This window comes from Pristis pectinata, chromosome 13 (assembly GCF_009764475.1).
Source record: "Pristis pectinata isolate sPriPec2 chromosome 13, sPriPec2.1.pri, whole genome shotgun sequence".
Classification (NCBI taxonomy): domain Eukaryota; kingdom Metazoa; phylum Chordata; class Chondrichthyes; order Rhinopristiformes; family Pristidae; genus Pristis; species Pristis pectinata.
In genome coordinates this window covers 25,137,373-25,160,621 of record NC_067417.1, presented here as the reverse complement: position 1 = coordinate 25,160,621, position 23,249 = coordinate 25,137,373, and the positions used below count along the sequence as shown (strand labels likewise).

The 23,249-nt window shown below is 42.4% G+C and overlaps 1 protein-coding gene across 1 annotated transcript in view; it reads right to left on the bottom strand.

The window, feature by feature from the left end:
• The window catches only part of zcchc14 (zinc finger, CCHC domain containing 14), a 112,524-nt gene extending 96,371 nt beyond the window's left edge, over positions 1–16,153 (bottom strand). Inside the window, 1 exon segment of the mRNA XM_052028701.1 lies at positions 14,811–16,153. Coding sequence (XP_051884661.1) covers positions 14,811–15,377 — 567 coding nt within the window. The 5' untranslated portion in view covers positions 15,378–16,153.
• Between the last annotated feature and the right edge of the window lie 7,096 nt (positions 16,154–23,249).

Genomic DNA, 23,249 nt, shown 5'->3' with positions numbered 1-23,249 from the left:
AATGCCCACGCAATTGTTTCATCATACAATATGTTACAGAATCTACCCACGGACAGGCTATTTTACATTTGTCTTATGTTATGAGGTAGGATTAATAACAGATCATGTAGTTCAGGATCCTCTACAGTGCAGCGATCATAACATGATAGAATTCCAGATAGAGTTTGATGTCAAACACCTTGGGTCTAAAACCAGTGTCTTCAAGTTTAAATAAGGGCAATTACAAAAGTATCATGGAGGAGCTGTCCAGAGTGGATTGGGAAAGATCAGTAAATGAGTGAAGGCAGATATTTTATAATGCTCAGCAGAAATGTATCATAATTAGAAAGGGACTCACTACAATAATAACAATTAAGAGACACTTGGATAAGTATATGGATACGGACCAAACACGGGCAAATGGGACTAGTTCAGGTGGGTAGCTTGGTCATCATGGTCAAGTTGGGCTGAAGGGCCTGCTTCCGTGCTGTATGACTGACTCTGACCATGAGGGAAAAAAAACTATGCCAGGTTAATAAAAGAGGTCAAGAAAAATGTCAATGACTAAAGATAAAAAGTCACAAAACTTTGTGGTAGACTGGAACGCAGAACAGTACAGCACAGAAATAGGCCTTTCGCACCCCCCCCCCCACCCCCGCCATGTCTATGCCGACCATGATGCCAATCCAAACTAATCCCATTTGCCTGTACATGGTCCATATCCCTGTATTCCCCTGCCTGTTCATGTGCCTGTCTAAATGTTGCTATTCTATCTGCTTCTACCCCCTTTCCTAGCAGCATTTCCCAGGCACCTGCAACTTTCTCTGTAAAAAAATTTGCTTTGTACATCTCCTTTTAACTTTCCCCATCTCACCTTAAACCTATGCCCTCTAGTATTTGACCTTCCATCCTGGGAAAAAGATGTACCCTATCTATGCCTCTTATTATTTTACATATTTCTACCAGGTCATCCCTCAGCCTTTGATGCTCCAGCAAAAACAATCCAAGTTTGTCCAACCTCTCCTTGTAGCTAATACTCTCCAATCCAGGCAAATCCTGGTGAATCTCTTCTGCACCCTCTCCAAATTTTCCAATCCTTCCTATAGTGTTGTGACCAGAACTACACACAATACTCCAAATGTGGCCTAACCAAAGTTTTATACATGACTTGCCAAGGTTTATACTCAATGGCCCAACTTATGAAAGCAAGCATGACATACACCTTCATTATCACCCTATCCACTTATGTTTGCCATTTTCAGGGAGCTATGAATTTACACTCCAAGATCCCTTTGTGCATCCATGTTCCAAAGGATCCTGCCATTTACTGTAAATTTTCCTCTTGCATTTGACCTTCCAAAATGCAACACCTCACACCTGTCCAGCTTAAATTCCCATCTGCCATTTCTCCACCCAAATATCCAACTGTTCTATATCCCGTTGTATCATTTGATAACCTTCCTCACTATCTACAACTCCACCAATTTTTGTGTCATCTGCAAACTTACACGTCAAAACAACCACTGCCATACCCTCATCAATAATCTTCGTCACTTCCTCTAAAAATCACAATCAAATATGTGAGACAGGACCTCCCCTGTACAAAGCCATGTTGACTTTCCTTAATTAATCTATGCTTTTTCAAATGCAAGTAAATCCTCTAAGAATCTTCTCCCATGATTTCTCTACCACTGATGCAAGGTTCACCAGCCTATAATTTCCTGGATTTGTCCCTATTGCCATTCTCAAACAAATGAACAACATTGTTTATTCTCCAGTCTTCTGAGACCTCGCCTGTGGCTAAAGAGGATACAAGATTTCTGTCAAGGTCCCAGCAATCTCCTGCCTTGCCTCCCTCAGTATCCTGGGATAAATTCCACCAGGCCCTGGGCACTCATCCATCTTAATGTTTATCAATGTGCACAACATAAGGGCCTCACCCACTTCCTCTGGCTCCATGCATAAATTCCCTCCATTGCCTTGAGCAGACCTACCCTTTCCCCAGCTACTCTCTTGATCCTAATTATACACACAAAATACCTTGGGATTCTTCTTAATCCTACTTACCAAGGATATTTCATTGTCCCTCCTAATTTCTCACTTAAATTTTTTCCTGCTTCCTTTATATTCCTCAAGGCCTTGTCAAATTTCAGCTTCCCAACCTTACATACGTATCCCTTTTTTCTTTTTGACTGAACATACAACATCTCTTGTCAACCAAGTTTCCTGAACCTTATTATCCTTATTTTTCATCCTCACAGGAACATGCTGGTCCTGAACTTTAACCAGCTGGCCTTTAAAAAGACTCCCACCTGTCAGATGTTGACTTGCCCTCAAACAGCTGTTCCCAATCTACTTTCTCCAGTTCCTGCCTAATATTGTTGAAATTAGTCTTCCCTCAATATAGCACTTTCAACTGAGGACCAGACTTATCATTATTCATAACTGTCTTAAAACATATGGAATTATACTCACTGTTCCCAAAATACTCCATAACTGAAACTTCAATCACCTGGCCAGGCTCAATCCCCAAGACAATAAAAGCAGTAACAGAAATAACTAGCTATTTCTTCCTTGAACCCTAATGCAATCAAGTTAATATGGTTTTATGAAAGAAAGGTAATGTTAGTCAACTTTCCTCAGAAGGCTAAGGACATTCGGCATGTCCCCAATTTTTTATAAATGCGCCATAGAGAGCATCCTATCCAGATGCATCACAGTTTGGTATGGCGACTGCTCTGCCCAAGACCACAAGAAATTGCAGAAAGTTGTGAATGCAGCCCACTCTATCATGAAAACCAGCCTCCCTTCCAGTGACTCTGTCCACACTTTTCGTTGCCTTGAGAAAGCAGCCAACATAATCAAAGACCCCTCCCACCCTGGTCACTCCCTCTTCTTCCCCCCTTTCATCGGGTAGAAGATACAAAAGCTCTCAAACATGCACCACCAAGCTCAAGGACAACTGTTATAAGGCCATTGCTATAAGACTCTTGAATGGACCTCCTGTATGATAAAGATGAGCTCCCGATGGCATGCAAAATGAAGCTTTCACTGTACCTCGGTACATGACAATAATAAACCAATTACCAGAGTTCTTAAAGATGCATCAAGCCAAATTGAGAGGGGAACCTTTCGATGTACTTGGATTTCCAGAGGGTGTTTGCTAAGGTGCCATGCAAAAGGCAAGTGCACAAGATAATAGCTCATAGTATTGGAGGAAGTGTGTTAACAAAGATTGAAAACTGTTCAATTTCACTGAATAAATACTTCCTTTTCAGCTTGGAAAGATGTGCCCCAAGGACCAATTCTTTATCTATGGTAATGACTCAGAGGACGCAGAGCGCAAGGTATCCAAACTTGCTGATGACACCAAAATAGTGGGAGGGCATGCTGCGATGAGGATACTTGGAGTCTGCAACAGGATATAGGCAGGTTGAATAAGTGGGCAGATGAAATCTAATGTAGGAAAGTGTGAGGCCAGGCACTTTGGTAGGAGGAATTAAAAGGCAGTCTATTATGTACCTGAAGAGAGATGGCAAATGAGTGCTGTGCACAGGGTTCCTGGGATGAGAGGGCTATCCTATCACAAACAGCTAAAAAAAGTTCGATTCTGTATTTTTGAGTTTAGAAGAATGACAGAGGATCATGAATGTTTTATTAAGATCATAAGGGGTCATGACAAGATATTGAAATGTTTCCACTTGTGGGACAGTCTCAATGAAAGGACATAGATACAAGGGGTGATCACTTAAAACTGAGATGTGGAGGAATTTCTTCTCTCAGCGGATGATGAATTTCTGGAATTCTAGGGTTATGGAGACTAGATCGCTGGGATATTTAAAAGAATATATCTAAAATATTTGAAAGATCGAAGAATTGAGGACTATGTAGGTGGCAAAGAAGAGGAATTGAAGCCTAGACCATGACCAGACTGAATGGCAGGGCAAAAGTGAGATAGGGAGAGTTCATAGACAGCATGTTTCTGTCAGAGTGAAAGACAAGACTGGCAGGATTAGGGAATCCTGGTTGACAAAGGATATTGAGGAAAAAGGTCAGGAAAAAGATGATGGTGTATGACAGATGTAGGCAGCTGGAATCAAGCAAATCCCTTGAGGAATACAAGAGATTTAGGAGTTCACAAGAGGGAAATCAGGAGGGCAAAAGAGAGGGCATGAGATCGCCCTGGCACACAAGGTGAAGGAGAATCCCAATAGATTCTTCAACTATATTAGGAGTGTAGGAAGCTAAGGGGTGACCTTATAGAAGTTTATAAAATCATGAGCAGCATAGATAAGGTGAATGGGGGATAGAGGACCCTAAAGCTAGAGGGCATTGGTTTAAGGTGAGAGGGGAAGGATCTAAAAGGGATCTGAGGGGCAACCTTTTCACACATGGGGTGCTGGGTATATGGAACAAGCTGCCAGAGGAAGCAGCAGAAATGGGTACAAGTATATTAAGAGCAAGAGGGAAACAGGGAGAGAATAAGTATCAATGATACCTTAAGTATCAATGTGGTCATCTACGTGTGGAGACGTGAAGGATGGGCAAAATCATAAATAAATATCTCATCTGTATTTACTGTGGAGAAGGTCATGCAAGCTAGGAGTTAAGGGATATCAATAGTGATGTCTTGGAAATATACCCACATTATAAAAGAGGAGGTGCTGGCAGTATTAAAGCATATTAAGGTGGACAAATCCCCAGGCCTGACCAAGCATATCCTAGGACATTGTGGGAAGCCAGGGAAGAAATTGAAAGGGCCCCAGCAGAGATAATTTGAATCTTCCTTAGCTACGGGTGAGGTACTGGAAGATTGGAGGATGGCTAACATTGTGCCTTTATTCAAGAAGGGCTCCAAGGACAAGCCAGGGAACTACAGGCCAGTGAGCCCAACATCAGTAGCAGAATAGGTACTGCAGGGGATTCTGAGAAATCCTGTCTCATGAACCTGATTGAGGAAGAGGTGACCAAGAGGATTGACGAGGGCAGGGTGGTAGATGTGGTCTACGTGGACTTTAGCAAGGCTTTTGACAAGGTCCTACATGGTCTGGAAGGTTAAATCATGTGGAATCCAGGGTGAGCTAGGTAATTGGATACAAAATTGGCTTGGTAGAAGGAGGCAGAGGGTGGTAGTGGAGGGTATTTTTTTCCAGATTGGAGGCCAGTGACCAGTGGTATACCGCAGGGACTGGTGCTGGGTCCACTATTGTTTGTCATCTATATTAAAGATTTGGTTGACAATATTGTTGACACAGTTTGTAAGTTTTCAGACAACACCAAAATTGATGGTGTAGTGGACAGTAAACAGGGTTGTTTAACTTTAGAAGAGGATCTAGACCAACTTGGAAAGTGAGCCAGAGAATGGTAAATGGAATTTAACTTGGACAAGTGCGAGGTGTTGCACTTTGGTTAAGTTAAACAAGGGCTGAACTTGCACGGTAAATGGTAGGGCACTGGAAAGTGTTGTAGAACAGGAACCTAGAACCTAGGGGTACAGGTATATAGTTCCCTGAAAGTGGACACGCAGGTAGACAGGATGGTGAAAACAAGTGTGCCAAACACCACCTTATCAGTCAGGGCATTGAGTACAAGAGTTGGGACGTCATTTTACAGCTGTACAAGATGTTGGTGAGACTGCATTTGGAATACTGTGTACCATTCTGGTGGCCTGGGTATTGGAAGGATGTCATTAAGTTGGAAAGGGTGCAGAAAAGATACACAAGGATGTTACCAGGACTGGAGAGCCTGAGCTATTAGAAGATACTGTATAGGCTGGGACTTTTTTCCTTGGAGTGTAGGAAGCAGAGGGGTGACCTTATAGAAGTTTATAAAGTCATGAGCAGCATAGATAAGGTGAATGGTAACAGTCCTTTTACCAGGATAGGGGAGCCTGAAGCTAGAGGGCATTGGTTTAAGGTGAGAGGGGAAGGATTTAAAAGGGATCTGAGGGGCAACTTTTTCCACACATGGGTGATGGGTATATGGAACGAGTTGCCAGAGGAAGTGGCAGAAATGAGTACAACTACAACATTTAAAACACATTTAGACAGGTACATGGATAGGAAAGGCTGAGAGACATATGGGCCAAACGTAGGGAAATAGGACTTGCTCAAGTAGACAACTTGGTGGGCATGGACAAGTAGGGCCAAAGGGCTGGTTTTCATGCTGTATAAGTCTATGACTTGAAGGGCCAGATGACATACACCTGTTTCTGTGCTATTCAAAACTTGAGGTCTGATAGGCAATCTAAAACCAGCTATTTGGTAAATGGACATGGTGGATAGATATAGCTGAGTACCACTATCACAGTCAATGAGTCATACAGCAAGAAACCAGGCCCTTTGGCTCATTGAGTCTACATCAACCATCAAGCACCCATTTACACCAATTCCTTTTTTATTCTCCCCACGTTCCCCATCAACTCTCCCCAGAGTCTATCATTCACCTACATATTAGGGGAAATTTAAAGTGGCCAATTAACCTACCAACCCGTATGTTTTTGGGATGTAGGAGGAAACCAAAGCACGCAGAGGAAACCCACATGGTCACAGGGAAGACATTCAAACTCCATACAAACAGTGCCAGTGGTCAGGATTAAATCCAGATCGCTGGAGCTCTGAGGCAGTAGCTCTATCAGCTGGGGCACAGTGAAATCTGATTCATGTCTGCGAATAATGTCACTGAGGAGCAACAAGTGGCCAAGGAAGTGGGATGAGCCAAATATAGTTCTTTGGTAAACTGCAAAGGCTATTGCTGGCATATGGTTGCTCATTTATCTGGGAATTAAGAACAGAACTCTGTACAACAGTAATTATATTTGACTTGGACAACAGAGGGGCAAAGGAAGATCATGTGTTTATTGGTGTGAAACTCCACAGAGAATTCAAGGAAGGCAAGGAGGGATGATTCACATAATATTGCCCTAGTGGCATTACTTAGGGCAGCATCCATGCAAATTATAATTCAAGAAGTTTTGGGAGAGATGGAGCTCAATGGCACATTGAAAGCACTAAGATGAAGAATGAAGATTTGAGATGGTGCAGCATTTGGAGAAAACATGATTGCAGTGTTTGAAAAGGGGACAGTGATATTCGTTTTGAAAGGACTGGGAATGGTGCCTAAGCAAAGGAAGCCATAAGTAAAGCCAGCAAATATGGTGAGCAAGGGGAGATAACTGAGTAGCCAGGTATTGGCTGCAGTTAAGAATAAAAGGAAATTTGAAGAAAGCATTGCACTTCATAGAAACATGGAAGAGACCATTTCACTTCCTCTTTCATTGCCGTTCCTTTTTTACTGCCATTCCCCTTTACGGGTCTGGGGTAAAGGAGTGGCAGATTGGGATTGGTCAAGAGTATGGAGAGGGAAACAGCTGCATAATGGTTTTAATGCAGGAAATTAACAGAAGTCATGTTCTCTTCATACTTTATATCAAAAGTGATAGGATAAAGAGAAAGCCAGGGGAAATATCTATCTTGCTGATCCCCATTGAAATTTGGGACATTTTAGCAAAATCATCTCTGATTCTTCTAACTCAGAGTGTACAGGCCCAGTTTTCTGACAAAAGTGTCAGGGAGTACCATCTCCAACAGGAGAGAGTATAACGACTTACTCTTGACATTCAGTGGTATTATCATTGCAGAATCACCCACCATCAATATCTTGTGGGTCACTGTTGACTAGAAAATCAACAGGACCAGCCACATAAATACTTTGACTACAAGAGCAGGTCAGAGGCTGGATATCCTGCAGCAAATAACTCACCTAAATCCTCCAAGCTTTTCTGCCATCTACAAAGCACAAGAGATGAGTTACCTGGATTAGTGCAGTAGCAACGACTTTTCAAGGAGTTTGACATCCAGGATAATTCACCCCGCTTGTCTGACACCTCATGACCATCCTAAACATTTGTGCCCTCCACCAATGGCACACAATAGCTGCACTGTGCATCTTGTACAAAATGTACTACACTTACCTGCCCAGGCTTCACCATAGCTCCTCCCAACCCTGTGATCTTTACCATAATTAGGACAAGGGCAGCAGGTTGTTTAGGTACATCTACCCCTGCTCCTCTCCAAGTCACACACACGCCGAATTTGGAAATATATTGCCATTCCTTCATAATTAATTAGTCTACATCGTGGAACTCCCTACCCAACAGCACTGTGGGAGCACTTTCACCAGCAGGATTGCAGCACTTGGAAGGAAACTCATCACAACCTTCTCAGGGACAATTAGGAATGGGCAGATCCCAAAAATGGATTTGAAACGAACTCTCTTACCTCAGTCTATAAGAGACCGTCATAAACTTCTGGTAATCTTTTCTTTTCCAATTATCTACAGAAGCTCTTATAATCTATTCTTCTGTTTACTACTAGCCTACTTTCATAAGCTAGTTTCCCTTTCCTTATCAAAATTTTGGCCCTTCTTTGCCTCAAAATTACCATGTTCAGCTAAGAATCCACAAGTGCCAAGAAGCCTCTTTTGAATAATTTTCCCATCACATCAATTTTAAGAACTGAAATGTGTCCACATAAAATATCATACTTCAGCAACCAGACAGGTAGTTGGAAATAAAAAAAACATACATATGAAACACAAAGTGCTAGAAATATCCAGAAATACTGAGTTCTGGTGAAGGGTCATTGACTTGAAATAGTAATTTTACTTCTCTCTCTACAGGATGCTGCCCTGACGTGCTGAGAATTTCCAGCACTTTCTGTTTTTATTTCAAACAGGTAATGTCATAAGGCAGCACACAGCCTGCAATGCTTTACTAGAATTCTTTCTCCTACCAGGAGGGAGCTTTGGTTACGTACATGGAGGAGGTATTTGTGATAAGGGTAATTTTCCAGAATATTTAAAGTAACCAGTCAGATTTAATTGGTGTCCAGGGAATTCCAAGCACTTTTTAAAGTCTTAAGACAAGATCTTATACTGTCCATTTCTCGTTTTACAAGAATTTATTTTTTGGGATACTATTGATACTGGTAAAGCCAGCATCTATTGCCCATTTGTAATGGTCTTCAAGAAGGTGTCAGTGAACCAGCTTCTTGGACCACTGCAACACTTCTGATGAATGTACTCACACAGTGCTGTTGGGTAGAGAATTCCAGGATCTGGAACCAATGGCTTGGAAGAAACAATTTACTTCTGAGTAAGAATGGTGTTTGACTTTTAAGGGAACTCAAAAGTGGTGATGTTCCCATGAGCATGTTTCCTTTGATCATCTTGGTGACAGAGGATGCGGCTGGGAGGGACTGTTGGATTAGCCTTGGTGAGCACCTGCAGTACACCTTTGCATCCACGGTGATGAAGAAAATGAATATTTAGCGTAGTGGTGGGATGCCAATCAAGGAGGCCAAATAGTCCTAGATGATGCCAAGCATCTTATGTTGTTGGAACTGCACTCAGGCAAGTGGAGAGTATTCCATCACACTCCTTGTAGATGGTAGAAAGGCTCTGGGATGCCAGGAAATGCGTAATTCATAGCAAAAGCAAGTGGATAGAGAGAAAGTCAAGGGAATACATACTTAACATTGACCTTGTCAACTGCCTTTAGAGTTTGAATCATTTTAATGAAATCACCTAAAGATTAATGGGGGGGGAAGAGAGGGGTGGGGGGGAAGAGAGGGGTGGGGGGGAAGAGAGGGGTGGGGGGGAAGAGAGGGGTGGGGGGGAAGAGAGGGGGGGGGAAGAGAGGGGGGGGAAGAGAGGGGGGGGGAAGAGAGGGGGGGGAAGAGAGGGGGGGGGAAGAGAGGGGGGGGGAAGAGAGGGGGGGGGAAGAGGGGGGGGGAAGAGAGGGGGGGGGAAGAGAGGGGGGGGGAAGAGAGGGGGGGGGAAGAGAGGGGGGGGGAAGAGAGGGGGGGGGAAGAGAGGGGGGGGGAAGAGAGGGGGGGGGAAGAGAGGGGGGGGGAAGAGAGGGGGGGGGAAGAGAGGGGGGGGGAAGAGAGGGGGGGGGGAAGAGAGGGGGGGGGAAGAGAGGGGGGGGAAGAGAGGGGGGGGGAAGAGAGGGGGGGGAAGAGAGGGGGGGGAAGAGAGGGGGGGGAAGAGAGGGGGGGGAAGAGAGGGGGGGGAAGAGAGGGGGGGGAAGAGAGGGGGGGAAGAGAGGGGGGGAAGAGAGGGGGGGAAGAGAGGGGGGGAAGAGAGGGGGGGAAGATAGGGGGGGAAGAGAGGGGGGGAAGAGAGGGGGGAAGAGAGGGGGGGAAGAGGGGGGGGAAGAGAGGGGGGGGGAAGAGGGGGGGGGAAGAGGGGGGGGGAAGAGAGGGGGGGGGAAGAGAGGGGGGGGAAGAGGGGGGGGGAAGAGAGGGGGGGGGAAGAGGGGGGGGGAAGAGAGGGGGGGGAAGAGAGGGGGGGGAAGAGAGGGGGGGGAAGAGAGGGGGGGGAAGAGAGGGGGGGGAAGAGAGGGGGGGAAGAGAGGGGGGGGAAGAGAGGGGGGGGAAGAGAGGGGGGGGAAGAGAGGGGGGGAAGAGAGGGGGGGGAAGAGAGGGGGGGAAGAGAGGGGGGGGAAGAGAGGGGGGGGAAGAGAGGGGGGGGAAGAGAGGGGGGGAAGAGAGGGGGGGGAAGAGAGGGGGGGGAAGAGAGGGGGGGGAAGAGAGGGGGGGAAGAGAGGGGGGGGAAGAGAGGGGGGGGAAGAGAGGGGGGGGAAGAGAGGGGGGGAAGAGAGGGGGGGGAAGAGAGGGGGGGGAAGAGAGGGGGGGGAAGAGAGGGGGGGGAAGAGAGGGGGGGGAAGAGAGGGGGGGAAGAGAGGGGGGGAAGAGAGGGGGGGGAAGAGAGGGGGGGGAAGAGAGGGGGGGGAAGAGAGGGGGGGAAGAGAGGGGGGGGAGAGAGGGGGGGGAAGAGAGGGGGGGAAGAGAGGGGGGGGAAGAGAGGGGGGGGAAGAGAGGGGGGGGAAGAGAGGGGGGGAAGAGAGGGGGGGGAAGAGAGGGGGGGGAAGAGAGGGGGGGGAAGAGAGGGGGGGAAGAGAGGGGGGGGAAGAGAGGGGGGAGAGAGAGGGGGAGAAGAGAGGGGGGGAAGAGAGGGGGGGAAGAGAGGGGGGGAAGAGAGGGGGGGGAAGAGAGGGGGGGGAAGAGAGGGGGGGGAAGAGAGGGGGGGAAGAGAGGGGGGGAAGAGAGGGGGGGAAGAGAGGGGGGGAAGAGAGGGGGGGGAAGAGAGGGGGGGAAGAGAGGGGGGGAAGAGAGGGGGGGAAGAGAGGGGGGGAAGAGAGGGGGGGAAGAGAGGGGGGGAAGAGAGGGGGGGAAGAGAGGGGGGGAAGAGAGGGGGGAAGAGAGGGGGGGAAGAGAGGGGGGGAAGAGAGGGGGGGAAGAGAGGGGGGGAAGAGAGGGGGGGAAGAGAGGGGGGGGAAGAGAGGGGGGGGAAGAGAGGGGGGGGAAGAGAGGGGGGGAAGAGGAGAAAGAGTGGCAGAGAAAACAAGGAATATTGATAGCAGGAGTTCAACAATGGTAATATATCTTTGATTGTCAACTGTAGGTGATTAAAATACTCTTTTCCGTGATTAAGGACACCTCACTTTTTTTCCTTCAGGCTGAAGTTGGTCTTCAGTTCCAGATTTATTCTGTACATTGAGTAACTTTGCAAAGTACCAACTTATTTTTAGTAATGAAAAAACAGTAGTGTTTTACCATTGCAGACTTTGATTGCAATTATAGCAGAAAATTGCTGATTATGATAAATTTAATGAGCTTAGTTCTAAAATCCAGCAAAAAGCCCACACTCTTCCATGATCTTCTGAATTTTGCAGCAATTTTTTTAAAATGTTTTATCATGGTGCTCCAAATTTCCATTCCACTGCATTTCTGCTAAATGCAATCTATCTAACATTCTTCAAACATTAGCATTTTGGATATATCTCTTCTTTTAAAAAAAAGAGATAATGGAAAATGTAGTCCAAGAATTCTTCATCTTGACGTCTTAAATTTTAATGTAAATATGGTGATACTAGTATTTTTCCAGAACAAATTAAATATTGTTTCATGTCCTTAGTGAAAACCACTTAGTGTTTATGTTAATGTTTAGTTTTTTGAAATCCAAAACAACTGAGCCAATTTTAAAAAGCTGTTGATTCAGGACATAAAATTCAGATGAAGAAACGAGTTTCCATTTTAGGCATAATGCCTGGATTGCTGGTTGCAGACAAAGTTGCAATAGTTTTGAAAAACATTTTATACCCCGTCCCCAAAATTCTGCCTAAACTCATTTGCTATCATATAACATTTGCTATCAATTGGCACAAACTTGGCAAGTGTTCCAACATTTTCTAAGTAAAATATTTAAGAGTGGCACCATGTTGCAGTTCAATTAATACATCTCTAGTTGTTCATAACAATATATGAAATTATCTCATCCAAAATCTATGAGTTACCTAGTTTTAAATAATTGAATATAACATTTTAAAACTAACATATGAGGTCATTTACAATTTGTATTGTGCAGAGTAATTGATTTCCTATCATTTTTATTTATAAAAATTTTATTCAAAAGGTTTTCAAATTGCCTTTTGCTGACCTTGTTCTACATTTTTTAAACCAGTCTCCTGAAACAGGTGTAAAAAAAAGGTGAGGAGGAGGAGGCATGCTGGAAAGAATAAGTTGCAGGGTTACTGGGAAATCAGAAAACTCACCACAGTGATTACTTTGATTGCCTGTTAAGTTTTTCTTTAATTACTATGAAAGATAATAACCTCTACTTCCACTGGATGCAATTTGTGTTTGATATTCAACATTCATTTTGCTGAGCTAGGGTTAAATGCACTAAAAAAATCTGCTGGGAACTCCAAGCCTAATTCGGATTGGACACTTAAACATGTGACAAGGGAGAGCAGTTCATTCATCCTGGTATGTTGAAATATTCCCTTTTATCCAAGATCTGTTAGTAGGAAACCAAATGTTAATTTTAAGTGACTCAGCCTGTTGAGGAATAATTACCTAACATATTAAGGTGATCATTTTCTTACAGTTCACCAATGCCTAAATTTACAGTGACAACCTAATGAGATGTATTTTAAATGAACTAACTATATAAGCACTTTTAAGTCAGCTAAAATCAAAATTACGCTATAGAAATTCAAGAGACAATGCAACTTTGCCTATCATAATACCAACAAAACAATATTCAAAAAGTTTTCTGGAATTGCAATGCTAAGAATATATTGATATTACAATAACAAACTGCATATGCTATACAAAAATATTTATTTTAAACGTGCCAAATTTATGCCAGTTCTGGATTTAAAATTAGTCTTTAAATTAACTTAAAATGTAAATAAAAGCATGTTAAAAATCTCAGTCTTATTATGACATGGTACAACCATTTTTGTACCATGAATAGTGCAAAAAAAATCAAGATTCTATTGCACACTCTAGATGACAAAAAATTCACACCCAGAGTAAAATGATCCACATGATTCTGAAAGAAAGTAAACACAACTTGCATCTATATATTGCCTTTAACACAGTAAAACATCCTAAAGCTTATCATGGGAATATAATTAGACACAAAACTGTTACCAAAACAAAGAAGAACAAGTTTATATTGGGTAGCAGGAAGACTTGAGAGTTAAATGATAATGAATGTCCAAAAGCAGAAACAAGGAATTTAGGAAGGAAAATTCAGAACTTAGGCTAAGACAAAAAGCAGAGTCACCAATCATGGGGAGAAGGGGAGAGAGCCCCAAGCTGGAAGAACACTGTGTTCTTGAGAGTTGTCAAACTGGAGAAAGTCACAGAGTTGGAAAAGGGTGAGGTCACTCAGTGATCTAAATATGACAATCAGAATTTTAAAAATGAAGCATTAATGAATCAAGAGTCAAATGCAAGGTGAACAAGACTCGGCTTGAATTAGGCTGTGGGCACCAGGTTTTTGATGATTCAAGTTCAAGTGGTATTCAAGTTCCAGGCAAGGAGTATTGGAATAGTCAAGTCTGGACATAGCACGATTGTCAATGAATACTCCAAATGCAGATGTGCTGAGGTAGAGGTAGCAAGAGGTGATATTATGGGGGTGGTCATTGTGGTCATGTGGATATTGGGTCAGGACCTCAGCTCACAGTCAAGTTAGGAACATAAATTGCAAACACTCTGAGACAGTGATCAAGGATCAGGATGGAATCAGCTGCAATTTAACAGATTTTGTTGCTCAGATCAAAGTCACTAACTTCATCTCCCCAATCTTTAACTTGGGGAAATGTTGACTTATCCAAGTACAGATGTCAACCAAACAGTCAAACAATATCAGCAGCCCTGGAAATGATCAAGAGAGGTGGTGATGAGGAAGAAATGGATATACTAATGGAATGTAATGTCTTTGTATGATGTCTTCAAAAAGTAGATGAATAAGTATGAGGGCATCAAAAGGATCTTGGTGCATCATCTGAATATAAACTTTTTTTAAAAATAGTGAGATACTGACATAGGTTTAAGAATAAGTCATCTAAGAGATTAAAAGTCATGGTGAAAACCTCTTCAAATTATTTAGTTATACAAAAATTAAGTTGCAAACAATATTCCCAAAAATGAAAGACAAACATTGAGGAAGAGAAATTTTGCCAAATATCAAACTTTCTAATGCAAATTTCAAAAGAAAACTTGCATTATAAATTAAGAATCAAAAGTTAACCTACAAATTCTTTGCCTTGCATGCAACTGAACAATGAATGTTACTGGAACTATACAAAGAAATTCGATTGAAAAAGCAATGAGATTGAAATATAGGATTGTGAAGAAAATGAAGTCTTTCTAGCACATATTATCGAGGTAGTTTTGTGTGTGTGTGTGTGTGTGTGTGTGTGTGTGTGTGTGTGTGTGTGTGTGTGTGCGTGCGTGTGTGTGGCATCCCACCTTGCAGACTGCTGAACTACTGTTCCAGTTGGCTGCAGTAGTAGTGGCCGCGACAGGGACAGTGGCTTTATTGGAAGTACTATCGATAATTCTCTGGATTTCCAGCAGCTCCTGCCTCAGGACCTGTTTCTGATGGAAAGTGAAGGAAGGATGGTTGGAAGCCATGGTAAATAAGAGCAGGAATTCATCGCCAGTCCTGTCGTGAAGCTGAAGGCCATAGTTGTTGATGATGGAATCGATGTGGGTAAGGGTGCGGTACAAAACCCCAGACGCCTCCCTGTTGTCGGAGCATAGTAAGGCCAAGGAGACGATGAGTTTACTGCGGACCACTTCGTCTGTCATGTTGGTCAAGCTGGCTAGGTCAGCCACGTTGTTAGCTTTGATCTCGGAATCCCTGAGAGAATGATAGTCCTTCTTGGCCAAGTCCTCTAAACAGGAGCCCAAAAAGCGTAGCTCCAGAGGGATACAGAGGTCGAGCAACCCACAAATGAAATCCACTCTCTGTGAGGAATTTAACTCGCCGAACCAACGGTAAACCTCATCCCGTTGCAGCTGCTTCTGCATCATCTTCAACCACACAATCGTAGGGCTGATCGACACCCCCCTTTACGATTATTTAAAATTGAAATGCGAGCACAACTTTCAGCTTCGCCGCATTTTGTTTCTTAGGCGATGTTATTGAAGGAGAATTTCCGTTTTGATTTGGCCAAAGGGGAGAGAAAAAAAAATGTACTTTTCCTTCGGCTGAGCGAGGGGGTGGAGAGGAAAAAAAGACAAACAGCTGTTTATTGGCTCGGTTTGCGCCGCACGGTAACGCTGAAGGCCATTCGTGTTCAATCCATGATTTTCTTCCCGTTTTCTCCCTTCTCTTCCAGGTCTCCTCGCTGAAATGAATCGCTGACGACCTCGAGTGTGACGCGCACCGTTTCTGACAGCAATTTGTTGTCTCTTGTGTTGGGCTCGCGCCAGGCGCGCGCTCTAGCTGTTAGCTTGCCGGACGCGCGCTCTAGCTGTTAGCTTGCCGGACGCGCGCTCTAGCTGTTAGCTCGGTTCCAGCCGTTTCTTTCAAATTCATGGCCTCTTCACGTCGTCTCCGCCTCGCCCACATGAACCAAGTGAACCGCCCCGCCCCCTCAAAGGACACCGAGGATTGGGCAGTTTTGCTGTCAATCTTCAACACCTTCGAGCCGCTTTCTCCTTACCATCTCCTTATCGATATCAAATCGAACGTCATTCAGCACTCTGCGTGCCTCTTCCCCAGCGAAGACTTCACCCCCAGTTCCCTTCCTACTTAGAAAAGACACACGAAATTCATTTTGTTTGGTTTTTCGCTGCCAGGCTTCGCTTAGAATCCCTCCAAAGGAGTGCGCTCTCCACCAAACCTGGTCGACAGAAGTCCCGCCTTCAGCCTTTTCAAAAGGACAGCTCTCCAAAATCTGGTCGTTTTATTGCTGAATATCACTGTCAATTATCTCCCTTGCAAATAGGTTGGGCTGTGATCGGCCGCCTGAGAATGTACTTACCAAGCCGAAGTTCTTTAAGTTTGTGGGGCTCAGTTTACATTCAGGGAAGCTGTGTTACGTAATGCTTTGCAAATAGAGGATAACTCATTGAAGAATGTCGAATAGGCAGGCCAAGTTTTTCACTAAACTGAAATATGATCTTTAGTGAAAAACTGAAATATGATCTTTATATAAAAATCCGAGCATATGTAAAATGACCCGAGTTCTCTTGTAAAAGTTTACTGTCGTCCCAACGGGCTTTATCGTAACCTTTCGTTAGTGAATAGCATTGGAAGAATGCAAAAGTGTTGCATACTTTACAAGTCCGACTCCAACACCCTGTGCCTATTTGCTGACGAATGGGAACAAATTGTGAAATTATTTCGCAAATAATTTATAACAAATGTTTGTTGTGGCTTAACAAAAAAACGACTCCATAATTTCTTCAAAGTTTATTCCAACAAATATGTCCTTTCACTTGGAAATCGACAGGATGTTAGTGGTTTTTTATGTCACATCCCTCTTTGCTGGATGCTGCTGCAGGAAGTGCTTGTTTATCCTCCCAGTAGAGGACGGAGAATATTCAATTTTGTAGGTATTTGCTGAGAACGAAAATGATTATTTTTAGAATACAATACTGCAACATGTAAAGAAGTTCAAGTTTATGTTTGGCTAGATACCAACAACTTGCTCCAAATTTCAGTTTTCGCTCATGGTAGCATTTTAAGCTCTGCACATCCAGGTCCTGGGGCTACGAGTAATGAGAAAGAGCTGCACTATCAGAGATACTCCAAGAGACATGAAACTCATTTGGCTTCTCAATTGAGAGTTAAAGATTTCGCAGAGTTCGATGAAACTCACCGGTGTCTGGCCAACTTTTTTCAAACTAGCACCGTAGCAGGTCATTTATTTCATTGTTCTGTGTGTGAAACCTCGCTACGCACAAGTTATCTGCTTTGTTTCTTGCAATACAATAATGACAGTACTTCAAAAGTATTTTGACTCCAGCACATTTTGAAATGTCCAGGTTTCATGAGAAGCACTAATAGCAGCTTTGACTGTAATACGTTTTGGGGTGTCCGCGTTTCATGAAAAGCAGTAATAAATCTAAGTTCTTTCAAGAGTTCCTAACTAGTTGTGAGCTCTCAGGGACGTCTTGGGGAGGTAAAAGATGTTATAAGAAGGCAAGTTTTCTTTCATGTGATTTATAGTAGGAGTTGTACTCAACTTTATTTCAGGGAATGAGGATGGGCAAGTGATGGAAGTGTTTGTGGAGGAACCCTTTGCGAACAATGACCACAATTCATTTAAGGTAGTCATTGAAAAGGATAGGTTGGACCAAAAGTTAAGGTCTTAAATTGTGGAATGGCTGACTTCAATAATATAAGACAGGACCTGGCAATAAGTAGGTTGGGAGCAGCTGTGAAATGCCACTGATAAGTGGGAAGTGTTTAAAAGAGAAATAGTAAGAGTTCAGTCAGCATGTTCCTGTAAAGGTAAGAAGCAAAAATGGAAGGATTAGGGAAATTTAGTTAACAAAGGAAATTGAGGATTTGATCAGGAAAAAGAAGGAAGTGTATATCGGGTTTGGGAAATTGTTATCTCGTGAGTTCATTGAGGTTTATAGAGGATATAGTAGAGACCTTAAGAAAGCAGTTAGGAAGGCAAGAAGAGGACATGAAATGACCTCGGCCGACAGAATTAAAGAGAGTTCCGAAATATTTTATAGGTATGTTAGAAGCAAGAGGGTAGCTAGGGAAAGAGTAGGTCCCCTCAGGGACCAAAAGGGAAATCTTTATGTGGAGCCAGGGGATAAGTGTGGTGTCCTGAATAAGTACTTCACATCAGTATTCACCAGGAAGAAGGATGGGGAGGATGGAGAATTAGGGGAGGTGTAAACTGATAATCTGGAGAATGTGTGTATCAGGAAAGAGGAAGTGTTAGAGATATTGATGCACATTAAGGTGGGCAAATCCTGATGAAACCTATCCCAGAGTGTTCTGGAAAGCAAGGAAGGAGACTGCTGGAGCTCTGACGGAGATTATTGCACTAACTTTAGGCACAGTTGAGGTACTGGAAGATTGGGGGTAGCTAATGTTGTTCCCATATTCAAGAAGGGCAGTAGATATAAGCTTGGAAACTACAGACCAGTAAGCATTAAATCAGTAGTAGGAAACTGTTGGAAAAAATTCTTAGGGGTGGGACTTATGATCATTTGGGAAGGCAAGGACTGACTAGGGGGTGTCAGCATGGTTTTGTGCATGGGAAATCCTGCTTCACAAATCTGATTAAGTTTTTTGAGGTGGTTACTTTGAAAATTGATGAAGGTAGTGCAGTCGACATGGACTTTAGCAAGGCTTTTGACAAGGTCTTGCACGGTAGGCTGGTCCGGAAAGTTAGGGCACATAGGATCCAAGGAGTTTGGGCAAACTGGATCCAAAATAGCCTATGATAGGAGATAGAGGGTAGTGGGGAAGGGTTGTTTTTCTCACTGGAAGTCTGTAACCAGTGGTGTACCTCAGGGATCAGTGCTGGGACTTTTGTTGTTTTCACAAGTCATCACATATAAATGACTTGGATAAGAAAGTTTGTAGTCTGATAAGTAAGTTTGCTGATGAGACGAAGATCAATTGAATTGTAGATAGTGAGGATAGTTGCCTAAGGATGCAGAGGTTCACAGATCAGCTGGAAAGTTGGGTGAAGTGATGGCAGATGGAACTTAATCGAGACAAGTGTGAGGTAATCATTTGGGGTTGTCTAATGCTGACAAAACATACACAGTAAACAGTGGGGACCTTAGAAACGTTGCTGTTACAGAGAGACCTTGGGGTGCAAGTTCATAATTCCCTGAAGATGGTGATATGGGTGGAAAGAGTAGTGAAGAAGGCATTTAGCTTGCTTGCCTTCATAGACAGTGGTATTGAGAATAAGAGTTGGGACATCATATTGCATCTGTACAAGACATTGGTTAGGAATATTGTGTGCAGTTCCGGTCACCACACTATAGAAAGCATGTAGTTGTGCTATAGAGTGCAGAAGAGATTCACCAGCATGTTACTGAAATGGAGGGCTTTGGTTAAAAGGAGAGATTGGATAGGCTGGCATTGTTCTCACTGGAGTGCAGGAAGCTGAGGGGTGACCTTGCAGAGGTTTACAAAATTATGAAGGGCATAAATAAGGTAGATAGTCAGTCTTTTTCCAAGGAGTCTAAAACTAGAGGACATAAGTTTAAGGTGAGAAGGGAAAAGTTTAAAGGAGATCTGAGGGGCAAGTTTTTCACAAAGAGGGTGGTGGCTATATGGTACAAGATAGAGACAATTACAATTACAGCATTTAAAAAGCATTTGGATAGGTGCATGGATAGAAGAGGAATATGAGTCAAATCCAGGAGGGAATAGAGGGATATGGGCCAAACAGCACTGATAGCCATCTTGTTTGGCATGGACAAATCAGGCCAAAGGGCCTTTTCCTTGCTGTATGATGTTATGACTCTCAATGAAAATAACTGTTTAAATATATGAATTCTGTTTCAATGGTGGTTTGAGTTAGAGAATTCCACATTCTAATCATCTAGCTTAAAAAAGGTTTATAACTTTGTCAAGAAAGTAATAATCCATATATTTTCAATATTAAGGGAAAGAGCAATAATTAACTAAAAATGGTAAAGAGGGAGAAGATAGATTAGGTGTAAATTATATGGTAATATAAAGAATAATTGTGGGAGTTTATACAGCCATGTGAAAAAGCAGAGAGTGGCAAAAATAGTTATCGGTCCATTAGGCATGGTATAATGAAGGTAAAATTTTGATTGACAAATGTTTCAGCGTTTATGGAGTATGCCATTATCAAAGCAAATAGGAAGAAACCAGTGGATATAGGGTTATAGTAATATAGTGGTTAAATTACTGGACTAGCAGCCAGAAGTCTGGACCATTGATCCAGAGACATGAGTTTCAATCCCAAATGACACTGTGGAATTTAAATTCAAGTTCAGTAATTCAATAAACTATAGATTTGAAAATAAGGTCCATATATGACTCCAAATTCAGCAATGTATTTGACTCATAACTGACCCCTCACTTCAGGGGAAATTAGAGATGCAAATAAATTAGGTATTACAGGTGACAACTACATCCTGTAAATAAGTAAAAAGTGCAGATCTTTTAAAAGATGTTTGATAAGGTACCACATAAAAGCTTGTTAAATAAAACAGGCTCATTAGGTTAGGGCAATTTTAACACAGATAGGGGATTGGATAAAGGACAAAAAGAAGCACAGATTTTAATGAATCTTTTTCAAGTTGACATACTATTATTAATGGGATACCACTGGGATCAGTATTGGGCCCACCATTGTTCTCAATTTACTTAAATGACTTGGCTGAAAAATACAGAATGTAATGCATCCAAGTTTGCTGATGATAAGAACCAAGGTGGGAAAGTGAAGAAGACACAGAATCTGCAAAAGGTCACAAAGAAGGCAAAAAGGTGATTGATGGACTACAATATAGGAAAAATGGGAGATTGGGTCTTTTGGTAGGAAGAGTAAAAATGCAGATTTTTTAAAAAAATGGGATGTACCTAGCAAAAGTTTGTGTACAAAAGGATCTAAATGTGATGATCAAGAGAAACAAAACATAAACATCCAGATACATTAAGCAATGTGAAAGACAAATGGCATATTGACTTTTATTGCAGTATAAAAATGAGGTTTTAGTCTCTGTCCCTGAATAAAGATATACTGGCCTTTGAGTCAGTATGGTGCAAATTTATGAGATAGATTCCTGGGATGGGGGGATTTGACCTATGAAAAGTGATTGAGGAAGGTTTGCATCTATAATCACTGGAAATTAGAAGAATAAGAGTTGATTTCTTTGAGGCAGGTAAGATTCTGAGAGAGATTAACAGATTAAATGATAAGAGGCTATTTCCTCTCAGTGGAGAATCCAAAATTAGGAGGTGATGTGTCAGGATTAGACATTGCCCATTTAAGACTGAGCTGAGGGAAAACCTCTTTACATAAAGTTATAGATCATTGGAATTTTCTGCCTTTGAGGTGCTATGAACGTCAGTTGTTGACGTGCGTAACACTAAGATTAATAGACCTTTGAATACAAAGGATACGGTGATCAAATGGGAAAGTGGAAAGGGTACAAAATCAGCCATAAATTTGAATAGCAGAGCAGGCTCAATATAGCATATGCCAGCTTCTAGTTTTTTAAGTTCTTATTAGCCACATTGGTTGCCAGATGACACTTTGGTTGTCGGTCTATCAATGATGTGGTTTTAAAATTCTCATTTCTTTCAAATCCCTCCATAGCCTCTTCTATAGATATCTTTGTCATGTACACCAGTTCTGTAACTCTCTGATATCTTGGCACTCATCCATTTATGGCCTCATGCTTACCCCCAATTTTTATTTCTGCACCATGTCCTTGGTCACCTCCATCCCAAATCCCTACACCTCTATGCCCCTCTGTCACTATTTCTTCCTGTAAAACACTCCTTAAAACTACCACTTGTTACTTATCCCCGTACTTTGTCATGCAACTCAGTGTCAAGTTAATTTGATAATGTTCACATGTGGTATATTTTACTGTGTTAAAGCACTGTACTAATAATGTAAGCATTGTTGTTCAATGTTCTAATGTTACTATTTTCACAGACTAATTTAAAGGCCTAGAATATGAAAGGTTTTCCATTGATGTTTTTTTAAAATCTATTTATGTCCTTTTTTTAATTTTGAATTCTCTCTTGGACAGCTATAAGAATGGAAGTCCTGACTTCTGATTCATGCTTCTTTTGCTGAACCACCAAAAAACAGCAAAATCCTGGGAGTGCTCAGTCCACGCTGTTTTTAAGACATTCTGCTTTGTTTTTCTAAGGATGGAGACTCAATTCATCTCTGGCAGAGCTGAACAAAAGTATTACTCACTTCCTTGGTCAATGGGACAAATATTCTAAGGGTAAATTAAGTGTGATAGGGCAATCTGACCACCAGTTGAGTGTAAATGGATTAACAATGCAGAGTCCAGGCAGGGGTTGGAAGTAAAGAGAATCTTTCCCCTTTCCAAGTAGGGGCCTGTTACAGGACTCTTTAAAAAGTAATAGCTGGCTGTCTCAATGGAATAAATAACAGCTTTTTTTTTTACCTGCATGGAAACAGGCAGCCACAAGTGAATGCATTTGTCAGGTTTGTGCAAATTAATTTCTTTCCCACTGATCCTCAAAACTTTCATTACTTTTCCTGATTCATTACAACTGTCGTGTGGCTTCAGGTGGATACAGTCATCACTTATGTTATGGAATGAGTTGCCAATTGCATTTTTCACACGTGCACATCTCCAGTGGCGAAAAAAATGCACACATTGAGAAGAAAGCTTTGATTATCATTTTTGGGGTCACTTGATTTCAGAATTTTTTCATTGGTATGCATTTTGCACTGGCCATGGAGCACAAACCACAGATGGCATCTTTGGTCCAAAGTCAGCTATTCCAATGAAGGTAGCTGTAGAAAAACAATAAATGGATACTTTGTTGTTTCTGGATAACCATTGAATACTGAACATTGAAACAGAATACAACTGCAGATATGTTGCTACCATCATTTTTTTGCTAAACGAGGAGACTCCTTTGATATTAAATTTAACAATGGGGTCTATTAGATCACTATTTTACACATATTGTGCCATTGATAACTGTTTTAGGCAGTTTCCAATATCTGTATAAAATAATCACAACACAATATTTGTCCATGCACCTTTAGTTCTAAAAACAATCACATCATGGTTATTATATCCCCATAAAATGGATGTAAGGAAGTAAAATCTCTATTCAATTTTCTTCTGGTCTTCTCCTGTTCCTCCTGATTTTTTTCAAATCAACATTCCTCCTGCCAACCCAATTAATTTGATACCCTTGTTCCACTTGACTACTTT